General features: G+C 36.5%; 1 protein-coding gene across 4 annotated transcripts in view; it reads left to right on the plus strand.

Moving 5' to 3' along the window:
- Positions 1 to 22,700, plus strand: part of LOC113045084 (cell adhesion molecule 3-like) — a 55,124-nt gene that overhangs the window by 10,804 nt on the left and 21,620 nt on the right. For all 4 annotated transcript variants that reach the window (XM_026205227.1, XM_026205229.1, XM_026205230.1 and 1 more), the window contains exon 3: positions 21,657 to 21,806. In XM_026205227.1, the coding sequence (XP_026061012.1) occupies positions 21,657 to 21,806 (150 nt within the window). The remainder of the gene's footprint in view (positions 1 to 21,656; positions 21,807 to 22,700) is intronic.

Genomic DNA, 22,700 nt, shown 5'->3' on the forward strand with positions numbered 1-22,700 from the left:
GGGAGAGCTGTCTGTAAGTGCCAGTGGCTCACTTAACTCAGAGGACAGATTTGTTGCTGGCACCTTTTCTAATGCTGCTGATTCTTTCTCGCGCTCTCTCACACACCCTTTGGCTATTTGTTGTACATTTCCTCTCTCTCTCTGTTTTTGTTGCCAGCATTTTTCTGCTGAAACGTAACTCTGTAGAGCAGAAGGCCTGGGAAGCAACCAAGAGCGAGGGGGAGAAAGGAAGAGACCGTAGTGTTAAGAAGAAGCAGGGAACCCTGTCAGATCCACAGAAGGTCTTATCTTATGAATCATGGTTTCAGGAAATGCTTACCGGGTTCTCTGACAGTTAGATACATCACAAGCTCTCAAGCAGAGGTCATTCTCCTCTGGGAAATGATCCACAATCATTGATAATACGATCTGTCGACAAACCACAGATGAGCTGGTAAATGTGTTTATGCCTCTTATGATCCCATGGCTCGCTGTTCTGCCGCGATGACTATGATTAGTGAAGTTATCATTAGCAAAGGGGATCTACTGTATGTTTGCTGTATGCTCGAAAACAATCAGCCTATTCTCTGCTGCTTCTGTTTTAACAGTGCAGTACTTTTCATCGCTTTAATGAGCACTTTATGTCCTCCTCCTTTTTAAAGTGGATTTAAAAAAAAGCTGTGTTTCTTCACTGTTTGTGGGGAAAGCTATACCTGTGCACAGTGGAGGTCGTACCCTCTTCTCCATTACCAAGCCATGCTTCTGTTTCTCTCCAATTATCTCCTATTTAGAGAAGATATTAGAAGTTCCTTGGATGATTTCTGAGCATGTATTTAGTAGATTAACCTTTGCTTTTGAAATGTGTTCCTACAACATTTTAAAAACAATACTGGTTTTGTTTTACCCAGTACTTGTTGAGTGCAGTGCTGATATTTTGGTTTATTTAACTGCGTTACAAATTCTAAACTTCTGCAGGTAATAACAGTATGAATATGGGGCTGGGATGTCCCTAAAATTCAATATACCAATTCAAAATATCTATATCTCAACATTTTTGCTTTTGCTTTAGGATAATTGAAAAGGTTATTTCCTTCTATTTGGATAGAACAGGTATGCCTATTGTTTCTTAGCACATAAAATGTTAAGTGCAAAAAAATGTAACACTATGAAAAAAGAAAGTGCATTCTGACTGCTTCTTTAGAGCAATGCAATTGACATACTACATTTTATGCTGTAAAGTATGCAAGTGTTTCACAAGTTTTTACAGTATCTAAGAACAAAAGTCTATCATCAGTTTCTGGTTTAAGAGACGCTCTATGGTATGTCAGTATGTTCACACTGGCATTGAAACATTTTTCAGATGGGGAAGTGGTTGCTGGAAGCACTTATTGGGTACTTTGCAGGAGGAGTGAAATTGCCCATTGGTGCCTTCTTTGACACTTTAATCTTAATTTTCAACAATAATTAATATTCACACTATCCAGTGATTTTTATATTGAAAACATCTCTAATATTGCATAAATCACCCATCCCTTGCATGAAATAGGGCTGCACAATAAATCACAGTTTTAATCACGATTACAATTATGGATGCCACAATTACGTATTCGTTCAAAGCGGAAATTAATCATCCAATTGAAATTAAAAGTCCACTTATGTTATTCTGTGTGATTTAGATGCTTTTTTTCATGCATGTTATCTTAAGGGTTTTTCCATTGTTTTAATTTTAGTTTTATTATAACACTATAATACCATTCATATTTTTACCAATCAAATGTATAGTTGACATTTGAGGCTTAATACTATAGAAAAGCACTAAAGTTTTTTTTAATTCGAGTGTTTTCAGCTTCTTTATTTTCATATAAAAATAGTACATGCAGTTGCATCAAACAATGGTATTAACATCATTCAATGTAAATTGTGATATCATAATTAATAATCACAATCACAATTTCAAGGGAATAATTGACAGGTTTTTTTTGTGCAGCATTAAATAATATATTATTATTATTTCTATTAAAAATAATTTTAAGTTTGCTTAAAACTACAGTTTAGAAATAAAACAACACTACAATTTCGAAGGTTTCAAAGCCATTAAGATTTTTTTTTAAGCTGAAAATATATTTTCATATATTAATTAATCAGTCCAAGATGCATTGATGATGTGGTTAGAAATTTTAATATTTTTACGTATTATATTTATATTGGATTAAATCATAAAATTTTTAATGTTTGATAATGTTGTATAAATAAGTTGCAAGGTATTATACAGTGCTCTGGACATCATCTTGATTAAACTGTCACAAGCAGTTTCACCTCTTGCTCGAGGTGTACTTTCAGTCTTCTGAGTTCTTGTGGAAGAACTCAGAATTAGCAGCCGGTGTGAGATCACTTTAGAAGATTCTGTCTGTCTGTCTCTCTGATAGTATCGGCTTTTCTCAGTCTTTAACTGATTGCGTCAGCCACTCTCAATCTATTCCAAGTCTAAATCAATGAAACTTTTCACCTAAGACCAAGGACACAGAAAAAAATACCTAAACAATAAAATACTGCCAACAGTCAGCCTCAGTAAACAGAGATATTTTCTATCTATCTATCTATCTATCTATCTATCTATCTATCTATCTATCTATCTATCTATCTATCTATCATGTGTATGTATGTATGTATGTAGATTAGGGGTGTGAAAAAATATCAATACATGTGAGTATCGCAATATTTTGTTTGGCAATACTGTATTGATTCTCAAAAACAGAATATCAATATCAACAAAAAAAAAAAAACATCTGTCTATGACTGTGTATCAGCAAGAATCTGGCGATATGAAACGTATCATGATACAGGGGTTGTGATTTGATATATTGCGATACATTGCAATACTGTAAGCAAGTCAATATATTGGGATATTTCTTTTTTAGGAATAGGATTTTTTCAGGAAAGCTGTTATTAAGAACACACCACCATCTGCAAACTTTAGAAAAAACAAATAAATAAAAAAATTTAACTAGAACACACTGGGATCTGTATAGGGCTGTGCAATTAATTGAATTCAATTGTCATTCGCAACTCACCTGTAGAGCTGGTGTCTTGACATTTTATCCTACCCATGAGATTTTCCTAACAGGGTTTACTGCGCACATCAATATTGCATCCTTTTCTCATGCTGAACAACGATATTTAATGTATTTTCATTACTGTAGGTGTTGGAGTAGGTGTAGAATTTAATAAAACACAATCTAATAAGTAGAAAAAATATTTATTGTTGGTTTCCTGTAACTGTATCCTTTCTAGCTACAACTGCATATATAACACATCATTACGGTATTTGCATTACTGTAAGTCTAGGTTTAGGGTTGTGGTAGGTGTAGGCGTTAATAAACCATAACTTTACAGTAGCATTTTTCGTTGACAAATTGTACTACCCACTGTTTTAATGGGAGGAAGCAAAATCTGACAGGGTAGGACAAATATACAGAACACCGGTTCGGTGATTAGTAGTAAATCATCGTCACCTGCTTTCAGACTGAGCGGCATTAACTGCACAGAGCCATAGTTAGGATACACATCTGTAATAAAAAGCCCCTTGCTCCGGGGGGTGAATAAAGTGAGTCCATACATTTTTGTAAGATAAATATCCAGATTTTAAAAATAATAAAAACTTTTTTTCTCACATCTGCTGACTGTGGGACATGGAACAAATTCAGGTTGTGCCCGTGCCTCTGGGAAATGTAGAAGCAAAGGAAAACCAGTCTCCTCTTGGCATATATCGAAATCCTCCAACATTTTTCTTTACAAGTTCTCGTTTTGTTCTTCTAATTCGTGAATGGTGTTTTGTTTTGTTCTTTCTCTGTGCTCGTCACTAACCACGCAGCGCTGACGTACTACATCATCCACCTGCACGTCTTCCAGTTCCCAACAGTCAGCAGAATTGAGGAAAAAAGTGTTTATTATGTTTGAAATCTGGATATTTATCTTACAAAAATGCATGGATTCACTACAGGAGGCTTTTATTCAGCCCCTGGAGCCATGTGAGGGACGTTTTATTACTTTTTTCCCATCTTCTGAACTGTTGATGAAACACCCGCTTAGCCCCACTGAAAGGCTTGGAAGAACAAGGACAATTTTTTATATTACTCTGATTGGATTATTCTGAAAGAAGGAAGTCACATACGCCTGGGATGCTTTGAGGGTGAGTAGAAGATGGACAAATTTTAATTCTTGGGTGAACTAACCCTTTAATGCCAGTATTACCTGTCATTGCAAGTTCAGAGACGAAGATTGCTATCTAGCGGTCGGGATATGAATTCAAAACTAAACAACTGCCATGAAACGTGTATGTTTTTTTCATCTATATTCTGTTTTGAGAATCAATACAGTATTGCCAAACAAAATATTGCGATACTCACATGTATTGATATTTTTTCACACCCCTAATCTACATACATACATACATACACATGATAGATAGATAGATAGATAGATAGATAGATAGATAGATAGATAGATAGATAGATAGATAGATAGCTATAAACATGCCCTACTTAATTAATATATAGCTTTTTGCATCTTCTGCAAAAGTATGCATATTTGTATTTGGCCACTGAGACTGATTGCACCAAACATAGACTGAGCCAAATGTTTAATTTTGCTTCGTTCTAAGCAGAAGTAGCTTTTTTTGCATTCCAACTTTTGGTGGCCTCCTTTCCAAAGTGGAAGTGGTTAGAATGAAATAAAAGTATTGTTAATAACATTGATAGTTTGAAGAATTTAGATGGTTGGTTTTGTACCCGTTTTCTATTACATTCTGCAAAAAAAAGAAAAGAAAAGAAAAGAAAATCAGTTAGATTTCAGTTCTAACATAACCAAGCAGCTGCTCTCAGAAACTCTCTCAGACAATTCCAACATCAAATTAACCACATCCCGAAGCACTCGCGTCTGATTCCACTGATCTTCTATCTGTAGCCAGTCACTTTCCGCCGCCCTTCCTGTGATCTAACAGGACAGCAGAGCTCCTGCACAGCACTGTGTTTTTGATTAAACTGTCTATAAGTGGGGAGAGATGAGATCAGACGGGATCAGCACGAGTCTGTTTAACAGCAGTTATCGGCCAGAGAGTGCCACAGGTGTGTATGTTTTTATAATGATGAATGTTGTTAACCTTTAGCCCGTTTGGTTCATTCTCCGTCTCACTTCTGCTTTTAGATTGTTCAGATCCAATTATCGAACATGAGTTCTTTTAAGTGTGTGTTTGAGAGAAAGTGTGTATAAAAAAGAGAGTAGTCTGTCTGCGGGGTAAAAGTGTCAGCTGTGTGTGTGCATACGTGTTTGAGATAAATGTGTGTATGTGCGCTCCTCAGATGTTCACACGCAATTTGCTTGTGATGAAAGCAGCACATTGTGGAGTCACCCATCATTTTGGCTGGGGATGAAAGAGCCGTGTTGTTTTATTCAGCAGTTTCACTCTGAAAGCTCCGCTGTGTTGCTCGTCTCAGCTGCTCTACAGCGTTGTTTTATTCACCAGGTTTGTCAGCGCTGAGAAGTGCACTGTGTGGTTTAATTCACCGCAGAGTTGTAAGTGCCAACCGTGGCTTTTTCTGCCTTGTGATTAAATCTTCATTTGTTGCATGATATGAGCTAGAAAATAACATGAGTACAAACCTGTCAATGAACCTGTGTTCATGTATATGCGTGCGCGTGTGTCTGATTCAGCCGCGTCTCTGTGGGCTGAGACAAAAGAGCGGTAATAAGCGTTTCTAATCTGAGGAGTGAATGAATGATACATAAAAAGGGACCACAGACAGACAGAATAAACAGGCTGGAGAGAAAGAGAGAGGAAATAAGGCAAGCAGAGGTGGCAGTAGAGCGAACAAGAGATAGAAGAGAGAAAGATGAATGGGAACCAAGAAAGTGGAAAGAAGAGAGAAGGAGGGGATAGAGATGAGCGATGAAGGGTTTTCACGCTTTGTCATATCGTATCATACAGCATAATCACACACACACACACACACACACATTCACACTCTTCTCTTTAGCACAGCTTTAAACAAATCACATGACATACGCTTGGATGGTTCACATTACATTCCTTTAATGTTTGGGCTCCATACCAACGATTACTGGAAGTGCACACACACACAACCTCTTTAGCTCTCTCTCTCTCTCTCTCTCTCGCCTAAGCAGGTGAGAGATCTATTTATATACTCATTAGAATTAATTAGCTAGCTCTGAATGAAGTTCACTCTGTCAGTAAGTTACTTGACATGAAGTACTTCACATGCATGACACATGTTTCCGACAGGCACTATAAAAACATATTGCTGTGTAGGGCTGCACAATTCATATAATTTCTAATCACGATTACAAATATGGATGACACAATTACGTAATCGTGCAAAGTCCACTTATGTTATTCTGTGTACTTAAGATGCTCTTTTTTTCATTCTACAAGTTATCTTAAGGTGTTTTCATGGTTTTAATTTTAGGTTTAACACTATAATACCATTCATATTTGTAACTTTTTTATAATTTAAAGAACTTTTATTCTCTTCCGTGTCAGTTTCTGCCGTGCATTCACGAGAGTACCACGAGAAAAATTGCTGAATAAAGTCATAATTTTTTTCACTCAAAAAGTATTCTCGTAGCTTCATAAAATTATGATTGAACCACTGATGTCACATAGACTGTTTTAACGATGTCCTTACAACCTTTCTGGGTCTTGAATGTACTAATTCCATTACTGTCTATGGAGGGTCAGAAAGCTCTCAGATTTCATCAGTAATATCTTAAAGTGCCCCTATTATGCAGTTTTTAAGGTTGTTAATATTGTTTTGTGAGTCTCTTAAAACAGGTTTACATGCATGCAAGGTTAAAAAAAAAACCACTATTAAAAAATAGATTTAATTTGAGCTCATTTCTAAATGATTTGTAAACGACTCAAGCAAAGCAGTTTAAAGAATCAGTTTCTCTAAACCCCTCCTTTCCGTGAGCCCTCACTGCTGTGATTGGTCAGATGGCTCAATCTTTTGTGATTGTTCCAGAGCCATGGAGATGGGGTCTGGATTGGTCTACCGCATACAGCGCATGTCGGAAACAAAATGCCCATTGCCATGATGGAATGACAGCCCTGGAGACTTGTCAGTACATAGAAAAGATAGTATCGATTTTATCTCACCAATTTGAGCTGGAGTCTGATGATGAAACAGTTGAACTGGCTGATTGACAAGAGACTGATTCACAAGCACAAGATTCAAATTCCTGATGACTTGTTTAGGCGATTGCGAGCCAACTTTTTTTTGTTTTTGTTAGACAATAACTTTGTTTATCATGCACTGTTGGCTTCACAACTTTGCAGATAGTTTATGTTCACATACAGCTACATAACACACTGCATGAAAGGTAATATTCGAAAAGGGGCACTTTAATTTGTGTTCCAGAGATGAACGAAGGTCTTACAGGTTTGGAACGACATGAGGGTGAGTAATTAATGACAGAATTTTCCTTTTTGGGTGAACTATCCCTTTATGTGCTACAATATAACATGCATATTAGACTTTAAATAAAGATGATTAAATTGCAGCCTTCCCATTTTTTACTTGCATTCAGAGCTTGCAAAATGTTAATTTTGAAACCTGTATGCAGCTATTTATTAACTTTGATTGGGTCAGTCACACCGGTACGCCTAACATTTTATCATGTTGCACACAGTAATTTTCAGTTGCTCGTGCAACTAAATGGTTACACTGTAGAGCATTGCTGTTTCCCATTAAGCTGTATTCCAGTAATTTACTTGATTTGACCTTTATTTATGAATAAACCAGCTGCATTTTAAACATCTTTTATTTTCTTTTTAATGCAAAACATTAGGATGTTTTATGCAATATAGCTTTGTTCTTTTAATGATATTGGGGAGATGTTCATGTAATAACGTCATGTGACATCCATGTTTTTTGCTGCATGATTCATATACTATTTAAAAAAAATAACAATTGTATGCACTATACATTACTCAGAAAGCAGAATACTACTCTACTCTCTCATTAGGAAATACTACTCTCTCATAAGGAGGGACATAGCTTCATCAAGATAACTGAACAACTAAGCTCTTTACCAGGGATTAAATGTAAACTCTTTTCCTTGGATTAATTTCAAACTTCACCTTGAACGCTGCCTGCAGTCAAGCAGTATTGAATAAGAGTCAGCAGCCCTGTTGGATGGAAAAATTAGTCAAATGCACATAGAGATGTCTATATGGTGGCCGAGAAAGCTCAACACGCTGCTACTTAAGAAAACACATGCAAACTGAAAAAAAAACACCAGCAAATGAAGAAAACATCTTCATTAGTTTGACAACACAACTGTTGCAAATCATCACAACACATGCATATAACAAAGCGCGCTGCAAATCATCACAACACATGCATATAACGAAACGTGCTGTAAATCCTCACAACACTTGCATACAACGAAACACGCTGCAAATCATCACAACACATGCACATTAAGAAACAATTAATGAAGCATTACAAATTTATTTTCATTAACCTTGAAATTATATTTCGCTGAGGATATTAAAGTTAGCCATCTAAAGTAATGTTTTATATTTAATCATGTAATTACTGATTTGCAGCGCGTTTCGTTGTATGCATGTGTTGTGATGATTTGCAGCGCGTTTTGTTGTATGCATGTGTTGTGCAGCGCGTTTTGTTGTATGCATGTGTTGTGATGATTTGCAGCGCGTTTCGTTATGCGTTTTGTTGTATGCATGTGTTGTGATGATTTGCAGCGCGTTTCGTTGTATGCATGTGTTGTGATGATTTGCAACACTTGTGTTGTCAAATTGATGAAGATGTTTTTTTTTTGCTGGTGTTTTTCAATTTGCATGTGTTTTCTTAAATTGCAGTGCATTGAGCTTTCTCGGCCACCGTATGTCTGACTGTTCCTTCCTATCTAAAGAAGAGAAGCGAAACGTTTTTCAACCATAGCTATTCAAATAATATCTGCATCTTTTTTTACCTGATTTGTGTCTTTATATTTTAAGTTGTCTTTATCTGGATGGTTTTGGTTTAAACTGATCATGAAAGTATTGAATTTATAGCTGAACATGACCTGTCTTCATTCTGACTCAAGTCAGTGTAAATGTGATTCCTGACTCTCCTCTTCAGGGCTCTGCATGTTTCCATTTCAGTAACTATGACACACACATTTTGTCTCCTCTGCTTTTCATTTTGCTCAGTCAAGTGTACCTCTCATTACTCTAAACCAGATCAGGGGATTAATTTTTAATATTCTGCTTATCATCATGGGATTCATATTTTTATTATATTAAACCCGATCAGGGGATTAATTATAACAATGATATTAAACAGAATTGCTGGATTAGTGTAAACCTAGTCATTATTGAAGTGTTCATTTCCTTAGTTATGTTAAACCTGATAATAATAATATTTTTAATGGTGATTCTTGAAATGGAAAAGCTCAGTATGTCCGTTTCATGGTCAATGTGTAATTTAGATGGAAAGTTTTATAGTTTCAGGGTTTAATTTAATACTTTTGGACTCAATACTCTCTAAGGAAGATGTTTTGAAGAGACCTCCACCCACACTTTAGTTCAGTCCGCATGATTTTCTTGAGGTTTTTTGAACACCAGCAGTAAAGATGATTTCATATCCAGAACTTGTAATGCATGCCCTTAGAAATGCATACGTGCATATTCATGATGGCTGAGCACACATACTAAGAATATCATAGATGCCTCTATACCTCTGCAGGGTACACTGAATATTGCCTATTATATTTTTAGAAGACTATGTGCAACAATGCACATTATGCAACAATAATCATTTTAAACTTTGTAATATTGTTTCTACTGTTGCAAGCAACATGACCTTGCTGCCTTTGTTATACAACCTCTTTATGCATATATTTTATTCTGTGAGTGGCAGTATCTTGAAATTAAAAACAGCTGTTTTACATTTTAATTGAGTTTTGTGTAAATTAAGAACAAAATAAGTAAACATGATTGAAACTGTAAAGCAGCAGTACAACTGCCATATTGAGTGTTATGTTTACTCCTTTCAGTTTTTATATGTAACTGGACTTTATTACTGTATCATTTGGTGTCAGTACACAGTGTCATACTATGAAAGTATACTGTACATTCTACTCTTGTCCAACGTAACAATATTCTGTTGTATTGGAAGTATTGATAACACTGAGTACCAGAACAATTCGGTAGCCACTAATAGACGGCTGCTTTCAAACGCTTCAGTGCACATTTGTGCTAGTGCCTTGTGAAGGGTGTAAAAGATTTCTGTTAACAATGTGTTTTTGCAGTGTTAAGACAAACATGTATGTTGAGCATTGCAAAGCTTGGCCATCCAGAATCATTTAGGTTAGTCAGAATCTGCTTAATACACCAGAGTTTGTTTTTTATAAGCTCATGAGCAAAATGAACTCATTTTGTAAACACAATGTAGTTAGAAGTTTCATTGTGCAATGTAAAGATTTTTTTTTTTTTACAGATAATTTTAATAAAAAAGCATTTTTCATGCTAAGTACACACTGCAAAGTTTACAGAGCGACAACTCCATGTTTTATTATTTTTTTAACAGGCATTTAGTATTTTTTGCTTCACAGCATTGTGTATAGGGTTAACGGACATGTCTGTAAAATTAATAGATAATGATTTTCTGTTGTTTTACATCTTTACAGTGTAATGTTTCAATGTATCATAATTGTTATTGTGGGCGTTAATAATTAATTAAACATTTTATATTTTTATTTGCAAATAGTTAAAAAAAAATATGAACATAAAATAGTACATTGAAATTGGTAAATGAGAATTGTGTAATTTAACTGGTTTTGGTACTGACTGACTATACTGAAATGTTGGTATCGAGAAAAAAACTAATTATTATATTCTCTATAGAAGGAATACAAACAGCATGTAATTCAGAGCTCTTGACACTAAACCATTAAACTGTTCTCTCTCTATCTCTTTCATATATCTCGCTGTCCAACATTCTTTAGGACCAATTTGTGGTGCTCTTCAGTAGATTGGCGTGGCCTGACTCTGCAGCAGATAGTTCACTTTGTTCCACAGCACTTTTCTCAGGTCTAATTTGTGGTGCTCCACAGTAGGATTGTTCAGGTCTGTTTATGTGGTATTCCACACTTGATAGCTGTGTTCTGTTTTGGACATTGAATAACGTCAGGTTTGCATGAATCGATTTCTTTTGGCCACTTGGGCAGAATAATTCAAAAAGGTTTCTCCTGGTGTTTTATCTTGTTTCTCAAGTATCATTCTGTATGGAAAGTTTTCAAGCCCTTAAAAAGTTGTTTCTTTATTCTCTTTTTGTTGTGTTGCACATTGCTCTCGTACTGTGCTAAGACGTTGCTCACATCCTGTGGTTTAAGCTGCAGGTTTGAACTGCTGTGCTGCCTTATGTTGTGTTTTATGCTGTTTTATGCTTGTATGCTTTTGTGTCATCATGTTTATTTGCCTCCATCAGATCTTTTCAATATATCAGTTGTTTCTCCAAGACATGAAAGTGAATAATTGGAGATCAAACAGGGTCTTAAAGAGACAATTCTGTCATCCAGTATACATTCTCATGTCATTCCAAACCTGTGTGATTTTCATTTTTCTTTGAAACACAGGATAGTGAAAGTCAGTAGGGTCCAGTGGGATTCGACATTCTTTAAAATATCTCCTTTTGTGTTTCAGTTTCTTTTGTGTTTTTTTTTTTTTTTTTTTTTTTTTGTGAAAGTGATTAATCTTTGGAATGACATGATGGTGAGAGATAGGCTTTTTTTCTCCCATGTGTCTCTTCAAAAGATCAGAAAATATATATAATATGGGCTCAGTTTTTCCAAGGTATCAGCACCAGCAAGAATTTTATGTGAACTTAGCCTTGTCTCATTGAATATTTTCCAAATGAAATTATAAGAGCAATGCTATCACATTCAATTGTTTTGCATTATTATTTCTCCTATTTAGTTTTATTGGAAATGATCTGATACTGAAATGAAACATAAATGAGTATACAACTGAGCTGTGACATGGCTGGGTGGTAAATGCTATCATATCCAGATAGCGATAAAATGTATGTCAACAACGATGATAAGCTCCGGACATTTTAATCTAACAGCCCATCATACAGCAGAAATAAATGCAACAACAACCAGTTGTGCATGCCTCTCATAAGTCTGTGTTTTCTGCAAATATATGTGAAAGAGTGCCATGGTTGAGTCTATTACACAAACACATGTGATGCACACCGTGTTTTCAACATCTGCCGTCTAAATGTATGAGGACACGAACACATAAACTTAATCTTTAGAGCTGATCTGAAGGTCACATCACAAGCTTTTCACTGTTTCATTTGAGATAAACTACAAACAACAAATACCCATTAAAACTCAAACCGCCAAAAAAAACGTTTGGTTTAACTTGAAGAAATTATGACAGAAATATATTACTATTGTATAAAATGAACTTCTCAAAGCTTGTTGTCGTTGATGTTTTTTGAGTATCATGTTTGTTTGCTTGCATGTATTGTTTTGTACTTGTTTGCTCTGGCGTGATGTCATTTGTGCCTATGTTTGTTTGTTTGCACCGTTGTGTTGTTGATGGCTCTGATCTGTTGTTTTGGTCCTGATTGCTCCGGTGTAGCATGGTGTGTTTGCTCTGGTGTATTGTGCTGTCTGTTTTTCATTCTGCAGTGTATGTCAGTTCTCTCTCTCTTACGCTCTCAGGGAGTGTCCTATAGATACCAATTACATCCACTCAGGAAAAGACAGCGCGAAAAAAGAAGTAGGGATGGAGCAGAATGAGTGGGAGGGAATAGGACAGCGAATGCACAAGAGGGAGAACGAGTGAGAGAGAGAGGGAAGACGGCAGACAGACAGAGAGAAATTGGAGGAGAGAGATTCCGTCTGTGAGTGTAATAGTCTCCTGCTGTCAGACTCTGGAGAACGAGAGAGAGAAAGAACGAAGGAGAGAAATGGGAGGGAGATCATGGAGACTAAAGGATGTATAGTGACAGAACTGAGGGAAAGAGAAAGCAAGAGAGGCCAAGTTGCATGCACAGAGCATAAAAGACTAAAGCGAAGAACTGAAGGGGAGAAACAGAAGAGAACTGTTTAAAAAGGAGGGATGAGAGAGAGAGAGGCGTTGCTGAGGAGAGCAGTGAATCCCTCCATTTAAAGTCTTATCGCAGGGAAGTGTGGTCTGCACTGTGCAGCGCACTGAATATTTCATACTAGCCTGAGTGTAGGTTTATGTCCTGTATGTGTGTGATTTGTGTGCGTATGTAAATGCTATCATTTATGAATGAATACGTGGAACCCTACTGTCCAATAATGCAGTGTCTGTTTGTGCAAGTGTGCTGGTATGTGGCATGAGTCTGTGTGTGTGTTGTTGTGAACCTTACATTTGAGTCTTTGTCCACTTTGACATGTACGTGCAGTCGTACATGAAGTGTGTGTGTCTGTGTCTGTGTGTTTGTGGTAATTATGAGAGAGGGACTGCTTACAGTGAACGCTGCTTTGGTCTGTTGTGTGTTCGGTTGAGAGCTGAGGGAGCCTTTGTGCTGCCGTCCGAAATAATTCTCATCATACTTCAGTTCTCTGAGAACAAAATAACTCTGATTCTAATTGAAGAGAGAGAGAGAGTATATTGATGTTTCTTCTCATCGTACAACTTTGCTATCACCAGCAAACTTTGGAACATGCACACACACACACACATGCACACACAAACACAATTACCAAGCTAAATGAAGACATACTATAGACTTCGGTTGTTTTATTTAATGCTGATGGGTGTGGGTGGCATGCAATCTAATATCACAGTATGACTAATGCTACATCACAGTAATGGTATATATCACCATCTAGTTGTTTTTGCTGGAAATTAAATTACAAAAGGTTTTATTTATTACATAATGCATTAATGTCTGTTTTTTTAATAAGCTAGTGACTAAAATGCTTTAAAAATAAAAGGGACTTCATCTAATTTGATTAGATTGTGTTTTTGTAACTTAATGGGCACAAACCAAAACATCAGATAATTCAAGCATGGCATCTAGTCTGGCGCTATGTTTTGTTGAGTCACTTTGACAATAGTGCATACATATAAAATGATTAGTATTTCTATAATTATATACATATGTTTCATATAAATGAATGCAATATGAGACAATATTAATTACAATAAAATACAATTATATATTAAGTATATATATCTTATCAAGTAAATAATCGGTTTTTGATTGATTTCACTTATCCATCACTTTCATCAATGAGAGATTTTTAATTATTTTCTTTTTTTTTCTTTTTGCAAAGGCCAGATTTTGCTCACATTTAATCCTCTGTGATTGTTCATTTTGAAGCCTGCCTCCCCTTTAAGAAGCAATTCTGCATTTTAGACTAAAACCAACATTATTTATTATTCATTCTTACCTTTGAGGACATCCCCAGCAGGAGGTTCTGTCAGATATAGCATTAACTTTGGTGGGTAATTTTGTCCCTGATGTATACTGTAGCTAAGTAAACACAACATTCACACTCACACAGCATATATAAAATTGGCCTCCATACATAGCAAACTCCCACTGAGGCTTTCTTAATTTTGATGTGTTGCTTAATCTTTCTCTGTTCTGTCTTTTCCTGAAAATGAAAGAAAACAAAGCAACTGAACGGATAGCAGGTTGTGTTGTGAATGCGGGTTCAGGTCGCTTCGTCTCGAGGGTCAAGCTTCAGGTCATAGCAGTTGCCCCTGGTAACCTCCCCAGTCTGGTTGCATAGCAACCTTCTTCCTTTGTTCTAAAATGATTTAATTTATGGTTTATCTCCCCCCTCATTTTTTTCTTTCACCTCTCACTGTCACTCCCTCTATCTGTCTCTATATCTCTCTTTCTCCCTCAGGACCCTGTTCTCTCCTCTCTTTGCTTCTATCCATCACAAGTCTCTTCTAGGCTCCTGGCGTCTGTCGGAGTGCGTATGAGCGAGAGAGAGATGGTGCGATAGTGAGCGAGAAAGTGCTGGAAGTTGAGTCTGTACTGCTGTGTTTGTTAGTGGTGCGGGTATGTTTATGGTGGCATTGTGGTGGCTGAGGTCACCGTGTGTCTGTTTGCTTGATAAAGAGCTCATATCTCCTCCTCCTTGTAATCGACCTCTTATTTCTCAAAGTGCTTTATTGGCTGCAATTCACTCAATACCTGCCAAAGCACTAAATGCTCTTTTTCATTGACTTTGTCTCAAAAGCTATTGAGTTGCCTTGACAGCCTTTTTGGAAATCAAAGGCGTAGACTGCAGTTTTGAGCATCATCACTGGGCGTGTCTGAATGTTTGATGTTCATTTAGTGAGCTGCTGACCTAGACAACACCTTTGTTCTGTTTAAATGCACTGCGGACAGCAGTTTTGGTAATTATAAATTCTAGACTCTTAGTGAACCGTCTACCCCATTTGTGGGCATTGTATGTATAATCAGTCAATCAAACAAACCAAAAAACAACTAACTAACAACTAAGCTCATTTTTATTTAGGCAGCATTTTGTGCATCATATGCATGCCTGAATGTTTAATTTAATTGTGCTGCCTATTTTTGGGCCTTATCAATTCTGGACATTCAAAACATTTTAATGGAAATTATTGTGCTTTCAGACATCATATGCTTAAATGTAGACAGCACTTTTGGGCAGCATAGGTTTGAATGTTTAAATTGAACCTACAGTAATGAGAATAGTGAGCCCACTTTAGGTTATTCAGTTTGTTTAAATTTAGACTGAATTGTTGGGCCTTAAAATCTGGGCCTGCAAACATTTTAATGGAAACATTTTTGAGCATTGAATGCATTATCGAATGTTCAAAACAAACTTATTAAGCTGTCTGTCTATGCAGTGTTCTGGGGCATCAAATGCATGTTTGAATGTATAAGCGTCCTTCCTATACACAGCATTTTTGGCCATTATAGATAAGTTGAATATATTGAACAGAACAGCAAGTGAACAGCTTACGTAGAAAATATTTTTTGGCCATCATAATCCTGTTTGAAACAAAGTGAGCTTGTGCATCACATGCAGCCAGTCATACCTAACCATTCTCTCTCTCCACCTCTCTCTTTCTCTGGGTCATTTCATCCCTTCTTGCCCCCTGCTCACTCTCTCTCTCTGGGGGGTGAGATAGTGAACTAACAATGTTTGACAAGCAGAGAGAGGAGGGCGGCATTACCAACAATAACTGTGAAAAAAAGAGCGGGAAAGAGGAAGGAAAAAGACTGAAAGGATGACTCCTTCAAGAACTAATTTTGGGTTTGCAGTCATTAAACGAATTCTTCATCTGCTGTAGAGTGATAGATGATTTGTGTGTTATAACAGCCAGTGCTAATGTAAATATTTACATTTGATTATATTTTCTAGTAGATTTTCTATAGCATCCTAATGGGAACTTTTGATTTTAGCTTGATCCTGCAACTCAAGCAAGCAAAAAAATTGTTTGTGTGCTCAATTTAATAATGATGTTGTAACAATAATGTTGTTCCAGTATCATTGAGATTAAATATATTAATGTGAAATGCTGTCAGCAGAACTGTAAAGAAAAAAAGAGGAGGAAAGGATGAAAAAGGAGGGTGAATGACATAAGGATAAGGGCGTTCACACCCAGGGGGGCAGTTATGGGTCAGCAGTGCATGTGTGTGAGTGGTTGGTTTGGGGCAGTAATAGGGCAACAGCTGGCATTGAGTGGGGGGTTGGAGAGGGTCATGTCGACAAACCCTCCCATGACCTACTAATGTACTGCATACAGCTGAACACAAGTGTTGACTTGAGTTTGTGAACTACCATTCAAAAAATATTTGATGTTTAAAAATGTTTTTCTTTTCTTTTCTTTTTCTTATGCTCACCTAGGCTGCATTTATTTGATTAAAAAATCCAGATAAAAACCGGTAATAGGGTGAAATATTATTACTGTTTACAAATGAATGTTTTCTAATTGAATTTATTTTTAAATTTGAATCATTCCTGTAATGGCAAAGCTGAAATTTCAGCATCATTGCTCCAGTTTTCAGTGTTACGTGATCTTTCAGAAATCATTCTAATATGCTGATTTGGTGCTCCAGAAACATTTCTGATTATTATATAATTAATTATTATTATTATTATTTATTTATATAATATAATATAATTATATATTAGATTATTGTATTATATTTTTATGGAAACTGATACATTTTTTGATAAGTAAAAGTTCAAATGAACAGCATTTAATTAATATAGAAACTTCTTGTAACATAAATGTCTTCACCGTCACTTTTGATTAATGTACCGTGACTGACTCAAACTTTTCTTCATCTGTTCATCTAAAGCTATATACTGTATATATTATATATATATATACACACACACACACACACACACACACACAATGATAATATATAATAATAATTTTTGCAAAAGATGAAAGCAAGAGTTCTTTGTGCTGCAAAAAAAAAAAAAAAAAAAAAAACTAACACAAAAAAAAAAAAAAACAAGACATATTTACTTGAAACAACTTTCTAAGATAGATAACCTAATATATTAAAAGAAAATATCTTAAAAATTCTGGTTAAGAAAATTATTTTAGCAGTGTAAAATACATTTACAATATAAACTTTTCATTATATATTCATATAAAGTGCAGTATAAGCTAGAATCTTGACTATGAATGTAATTTTATCAGAATTCTAATTCTGTTGAAACCCACCTCCATTGAACTCCATAAACCAATATTTTGCCCCCCCACAGACTACGATTAAGCAAATATGCTCCAGCAGTTTGAAGATCAAACCAAATCTTCATCAAATATATAAATGTGTGCAGCCTGACCAATCAATAAAGCAAAAGGACTTCATTTAGTCCAGCTGTTTCACACAAACAGCTGGACACTGGAGAGGAACCAACAGGGTGTTAAGTGCCAATCAAATGTTAATCGGGCTGCAAAATAGACATCTACATATGCAGCAGAGGAAACAGAGAGACTGTAACAGAGGCAGAGAGACGGAGGAGAGCGAGTAGAGGTGAGAGAATACCAGAGGGAAAATATGGAGAGAGAGAGAGAGAGACAGATGGAAGGAGGAGGAAAAAGAAAGAAGAAGTGAAGCACAGATGGAGAGAGATGAGAAAGGAGGAAGAGGGAAATGGAGAGATGAAGGGGTTATTTTTCAATGTCTGTTTTTGGACAGTATTTATTACACTTCAACCTGTGTTATCTCTCACATACAAACACTCATCTTCTCCCTCCCTCCCTCTCGTTTATTTCTCTCTGTCTCTCCTTTTGGCTTTCTTTGTCAGTCTTCCGCCGTATTCATCTGTTTATCTGTAATCTTTAGCTTTTGTCTCTTCTCAGCAGCCGTCCTCTCTGCTGTCTCTCGTCTATGTGAGGAGGGTGTAAACGATGTTGCTTTAAATATAGGCTGTGTGCTTTCTACACCCTCACACATTTGTGTGTGTGAGCGAGAGACACCTAGAAAAGAGAGAGAGAGAGTGAGATGTGATAGAGAATGACACTGTCTGGGTGTTTTTAACTCAACCATGTGTATGTGTGTGTGTGTGTAAATACTCTAAGGCAGTGCTTCTCATCTGCGTGGTCGTGACCAAAAAATGAGTCGCAAAGGCAACGGGCATCAGGATGAACAATGCTAAACGAGAATAATAAATTCTAACTAACCTTATGATCGTGCATATCTAAATAAACAGGCTTATCAGCTGCTCAGTGGAAAGAGAGAGCCCTTTCCATGTCTTTTGTTGTCTACATCAAAAACAGTTTGTCCAGTCAAACTCTGTGGTATTTTGGGACAAATTCATCTCTCGCTTTGCGGAAGATGAAACAAGATAAATGTAAAATCCAGGCTACATTAAATACAGGGTTCACTAGAATTGAGGATAAACACAGTGTGAGCTTTTTAAAAAGAGAAACGAATGATTAAATCAAATCGAATTGAATTTAAAATGAATCATTTTGAATTTGCAGATCTTCAAAAAAGTTAAAAATGGCTTTTGAATTGAATCAAGAACCTGTGAATCAAGAATCAAAACAACCCAAAAGATTTGCACTGCTAGGTTTTTATAATGAATTATTAGCAGTTTCAAAAGCATGAAACAGAAATTTGCATTGTCTTCTGTTCTGTGATATAACTGAGTGAAACAGCTTATTGAACAAGAAAAATTGTTGGGCGGGCTAGATTTTGTCCTTCGGGATTGATTGGATCATGGTCGTTTACTGATTGCTGCGATGTCGTGTGAGTGACAGGTTGCTGGATTATTTGCCCGCCTTCGAGTCAGTGCAAGTCATCAGAGAAGAGATACTGTTGCAAGGAAGAGCAAACAGTAATGTTTTCTTTATGCACATGGATAAATACTCCATAATAGCATTCTATAAAATAAAGAATTGTCAGTTTTGATTTCATTGTGACTTGAAACTATTTTTTTTACATTTAAAAAACTTTTTTTCTCACTGTAAAATGTGGTTCCTAATGCAAAAGGTACAACTGTGTTTTTTTATATATTTATTCAACAAAATATTTATTACATTTATTAAATCTATTAATTGTTATAATATTTATTAAAGATCTCATTTTTTGTTCCTGGCACATTTGGAACAATTTCATTTTTAGTCAGACTATGCCATGAATTTTGCAGCATACTGTACGTTATCAAGATACCATTGGGATTCAAAATAAAGTGACAGTGACACGTATTTGTGTACTGTGTTCCAATCACGCACAAATGAGACGGTAACACCCTGCACCCTTCAGACTACTCACTTTAAGTGCTCTGCCCTTTGGAGTGAGTAGGACATAGTGGTGTTCTCTTTAAAATTGAATTCACCCATATTCTCTCTCTCCCCATCTCCACTTCACTCCATCCACTCTGTGATTAGAGTTGAGGCAGTGTCCTGACATAACCAGTTAAATGGATCAGATGCCATTTTGAGAGTCTAAGTGCCCCCTGCAGCAGTTGTCCACTGCACAGAGAGCGCGTGTGTGACACACTAATCGCTTATTAACTGCTAACACCGCTCTAATTGGTTGCCGATAAGTAGCCCGCACCATGTGTGCTAAAGCTAAAGGCTAATTTTAGCTTATCATCTGTTGGCATAGGTTCTTTGGGTTTAGAAAGCTAATACTAATTCTACCATTGTGTTGATTTGGACATTCGCACACACACATTGCCAGATGTTCTGTGATATAGATGCTGAGACTTATCTTTTTCTCATGCCTTCTGCTCAAGCTCTATTTTTAAAAGCAGTGTCTTGTTAAAGCCTTTTAGGCTAATCAGGCTGAGTTTGGCCTAGCTTCATGCCCGCCTGGTGCACCTGTATATGTCCCATATATTTGCTTGTGGAAAGCCGGCGTTTGGCCTGTGATTCAGTAGGTTAATCCCCAGTGCTAGCAAAACATCAGGCTAGAATTAAGTCAGCGTTTAGCCTAAATCAATCCAAGATTGAGATCGACAAAAAGCGAGTATCATTAGGTTAGTGCAATATCAATGTCGGGCCAAGTTGAGCTCCGTATTCAGCCAATGTTAGCTTTGCAATTAGCAATATTTGCCCCGTCATTCAGCCAGCATACGCCCAATATTCAGCCAAGTTTTGCACCGTGTTTAATCTCTTTGAGTCCAAAGCTTGGCCATTGCCAAGCCAGCATTTGCCCAGCATTCACTAAACATCGGCGCTCCTTTCAAGCTGCCATTAGCCTAGAATTCAGACAACGCTTCCCCTAAAGTTCTTTCAGCACCGGTCAGCATTAAAAAGGTCATCGATTATAACCTAAGTTGTAATTATTAGGTAAAGTGGAGCATGGGCAGCCCAGGGCGTAATTATTATACAGCTAGACTCACACTGGCATTACATCTGGCCTTTATACACACACTCACACAGACACTTTTCCAATTGAATGAGTTAAGTTGTCATCTTTTAGATACTTAAAGGGCTCTACAGTACATGTGTTGGATCAAACTTCAATCCCATAAACACTAAGCAACCGGAAAAAAAAAAGTAAGTAGAACTTACCAGTGCAAAACTCATTATGACATGTTTTTATGCAGTTGCTAGGGTGTTCTGGGTGGTTTCTATAGAGCCCACAGAGACAGAGTTTTAATGGTTAAATTAAATGTTGTTCATCAATTAATGTCTATTTGTATAAGTGTCTATTTCAATGTCTAATTAACTTAAATCAGGAAATTTACAATATTAATCAGAAATGTATTATAATTTTAACAAAATTAAATTTTAAGACCCTGTAAAATGTAAAATAATTTCTCAAATTCAGTTTTATTTTTTACCAAATTATGTTTTCCATTCATTGTCAGTTAACGGTTTGATTATAACCTGTTCAGTTTCCTTCCTCTCTCTTTTTTTTCTTTCTTTTCCTGGTCTTCAGTTTCCTTCTCTGGCTACTCTCACGGCATGAGGTGCAGGCAACGTTAACAATGCCATTTTCATTTTTTCCTGCAAGAAATACACAGCACTGCACTCAAAGATCATGATGATGGGGACGAAGCATCTAATTTTCACCTAAGTCTCACTCTCATTTTCTCCCCGTCTCCTCCTGTCTCTAACTATAGCTTATTTCATGATGTTTTTTTTTTGGTCTCTTTGACTCTAATATCTTCTCATTTATCTCTGTCCTGTTGCTCAGATGAGGACCCCTTCCTGCCAGTGACCCAAGATGAGACGGTGGCAGTGGGTGGGGTGGTGACCCTGACCTGCAGTGTGAAGGAAAATGATAACTCCTCTCTCCAGTGGTCCAACACGGCTCAGCAGACCCTTTACTTCGGAGAAAAGAGAGGTGAGGTTTGCCTATTTTGAAAGGAAAATTATGATTCTGTCATTATTTATTCATCCTCATGTTTTTCCAAAACTATGACTTTTTTGATTTTGTGGATGCGCTTTGCCCATTGAATAAAAATGAATGGGGGCTGTAGATGACTAGCTCCAAAAATGATTTCAAAAAGCACCAAAAAGTACTTAGTTGCTGAATATATTGCCAACTGCCATAACTTTAAGATCTTATTCACATTACTTTATTTAAGCAGTGTTTTTAGCAAACATTCATTCTGTCTGGCTACATTGTTTGGCAACTCTCTCTTTTCACAATCCAGTCAATACCTGAAGATAAAACAAAGTCTTGTCATACAATTGTAATAATTTGAGTATTTTTTTACATTTATTTATTTAGTAGAATATCCTTTTCCCACAAAAAAGTGTCAAATTACAGATAAAACTGGTTGAACAGTAAATGGCAATTCACACAGATTTGTACAAACTGACATTTCATGACCTCTCTTTTACTCAATCTCTTTTAAAACGTGGTCTGTGATTGCAATTACTCACCATTTTGGTCTGAACAGGAAATTGATTTTCGTTGGACCCTTCCTTAGAGATTTCTACAGAGCTCTCATTCCCTCAACGCCAGACACAAAAACGATGCGTGAGACACCTTCCTAAAACATTAATATCACCCCAAAAACAAACAGGTGGCTCTGTGATAACAAAAAGCGAGTTGATGGAGAGAGAAAGACAGAGAGAGAATAGAGGGGTGACCTAATTAAAGAGGAAAACAAAAGGAGGCGACAAGAGAGCACAATGAAGAAGCAGAAATAGAAAACAGTCTATTGAACGAGAAGGAAGGGGTGTTAAAAGAAAGGAGGCGAGAAATACAGTCTCACAGATGAACTTTAAA

The sequence above is a fragment of the Carassius auratus genome, chromosome 27 (assembly GCF_003368295.1).
Source record: "Carassius auratus strain Wakin chromosome 27, ASM336829v1, whole genome shotgun sequence".
Taxonomy (NCBI): Eukaryota; Metazoa; Chordata; class Actinopteri; order Cypriniformes; family Cyprinidae; genus Carassius; species Carassius auratus.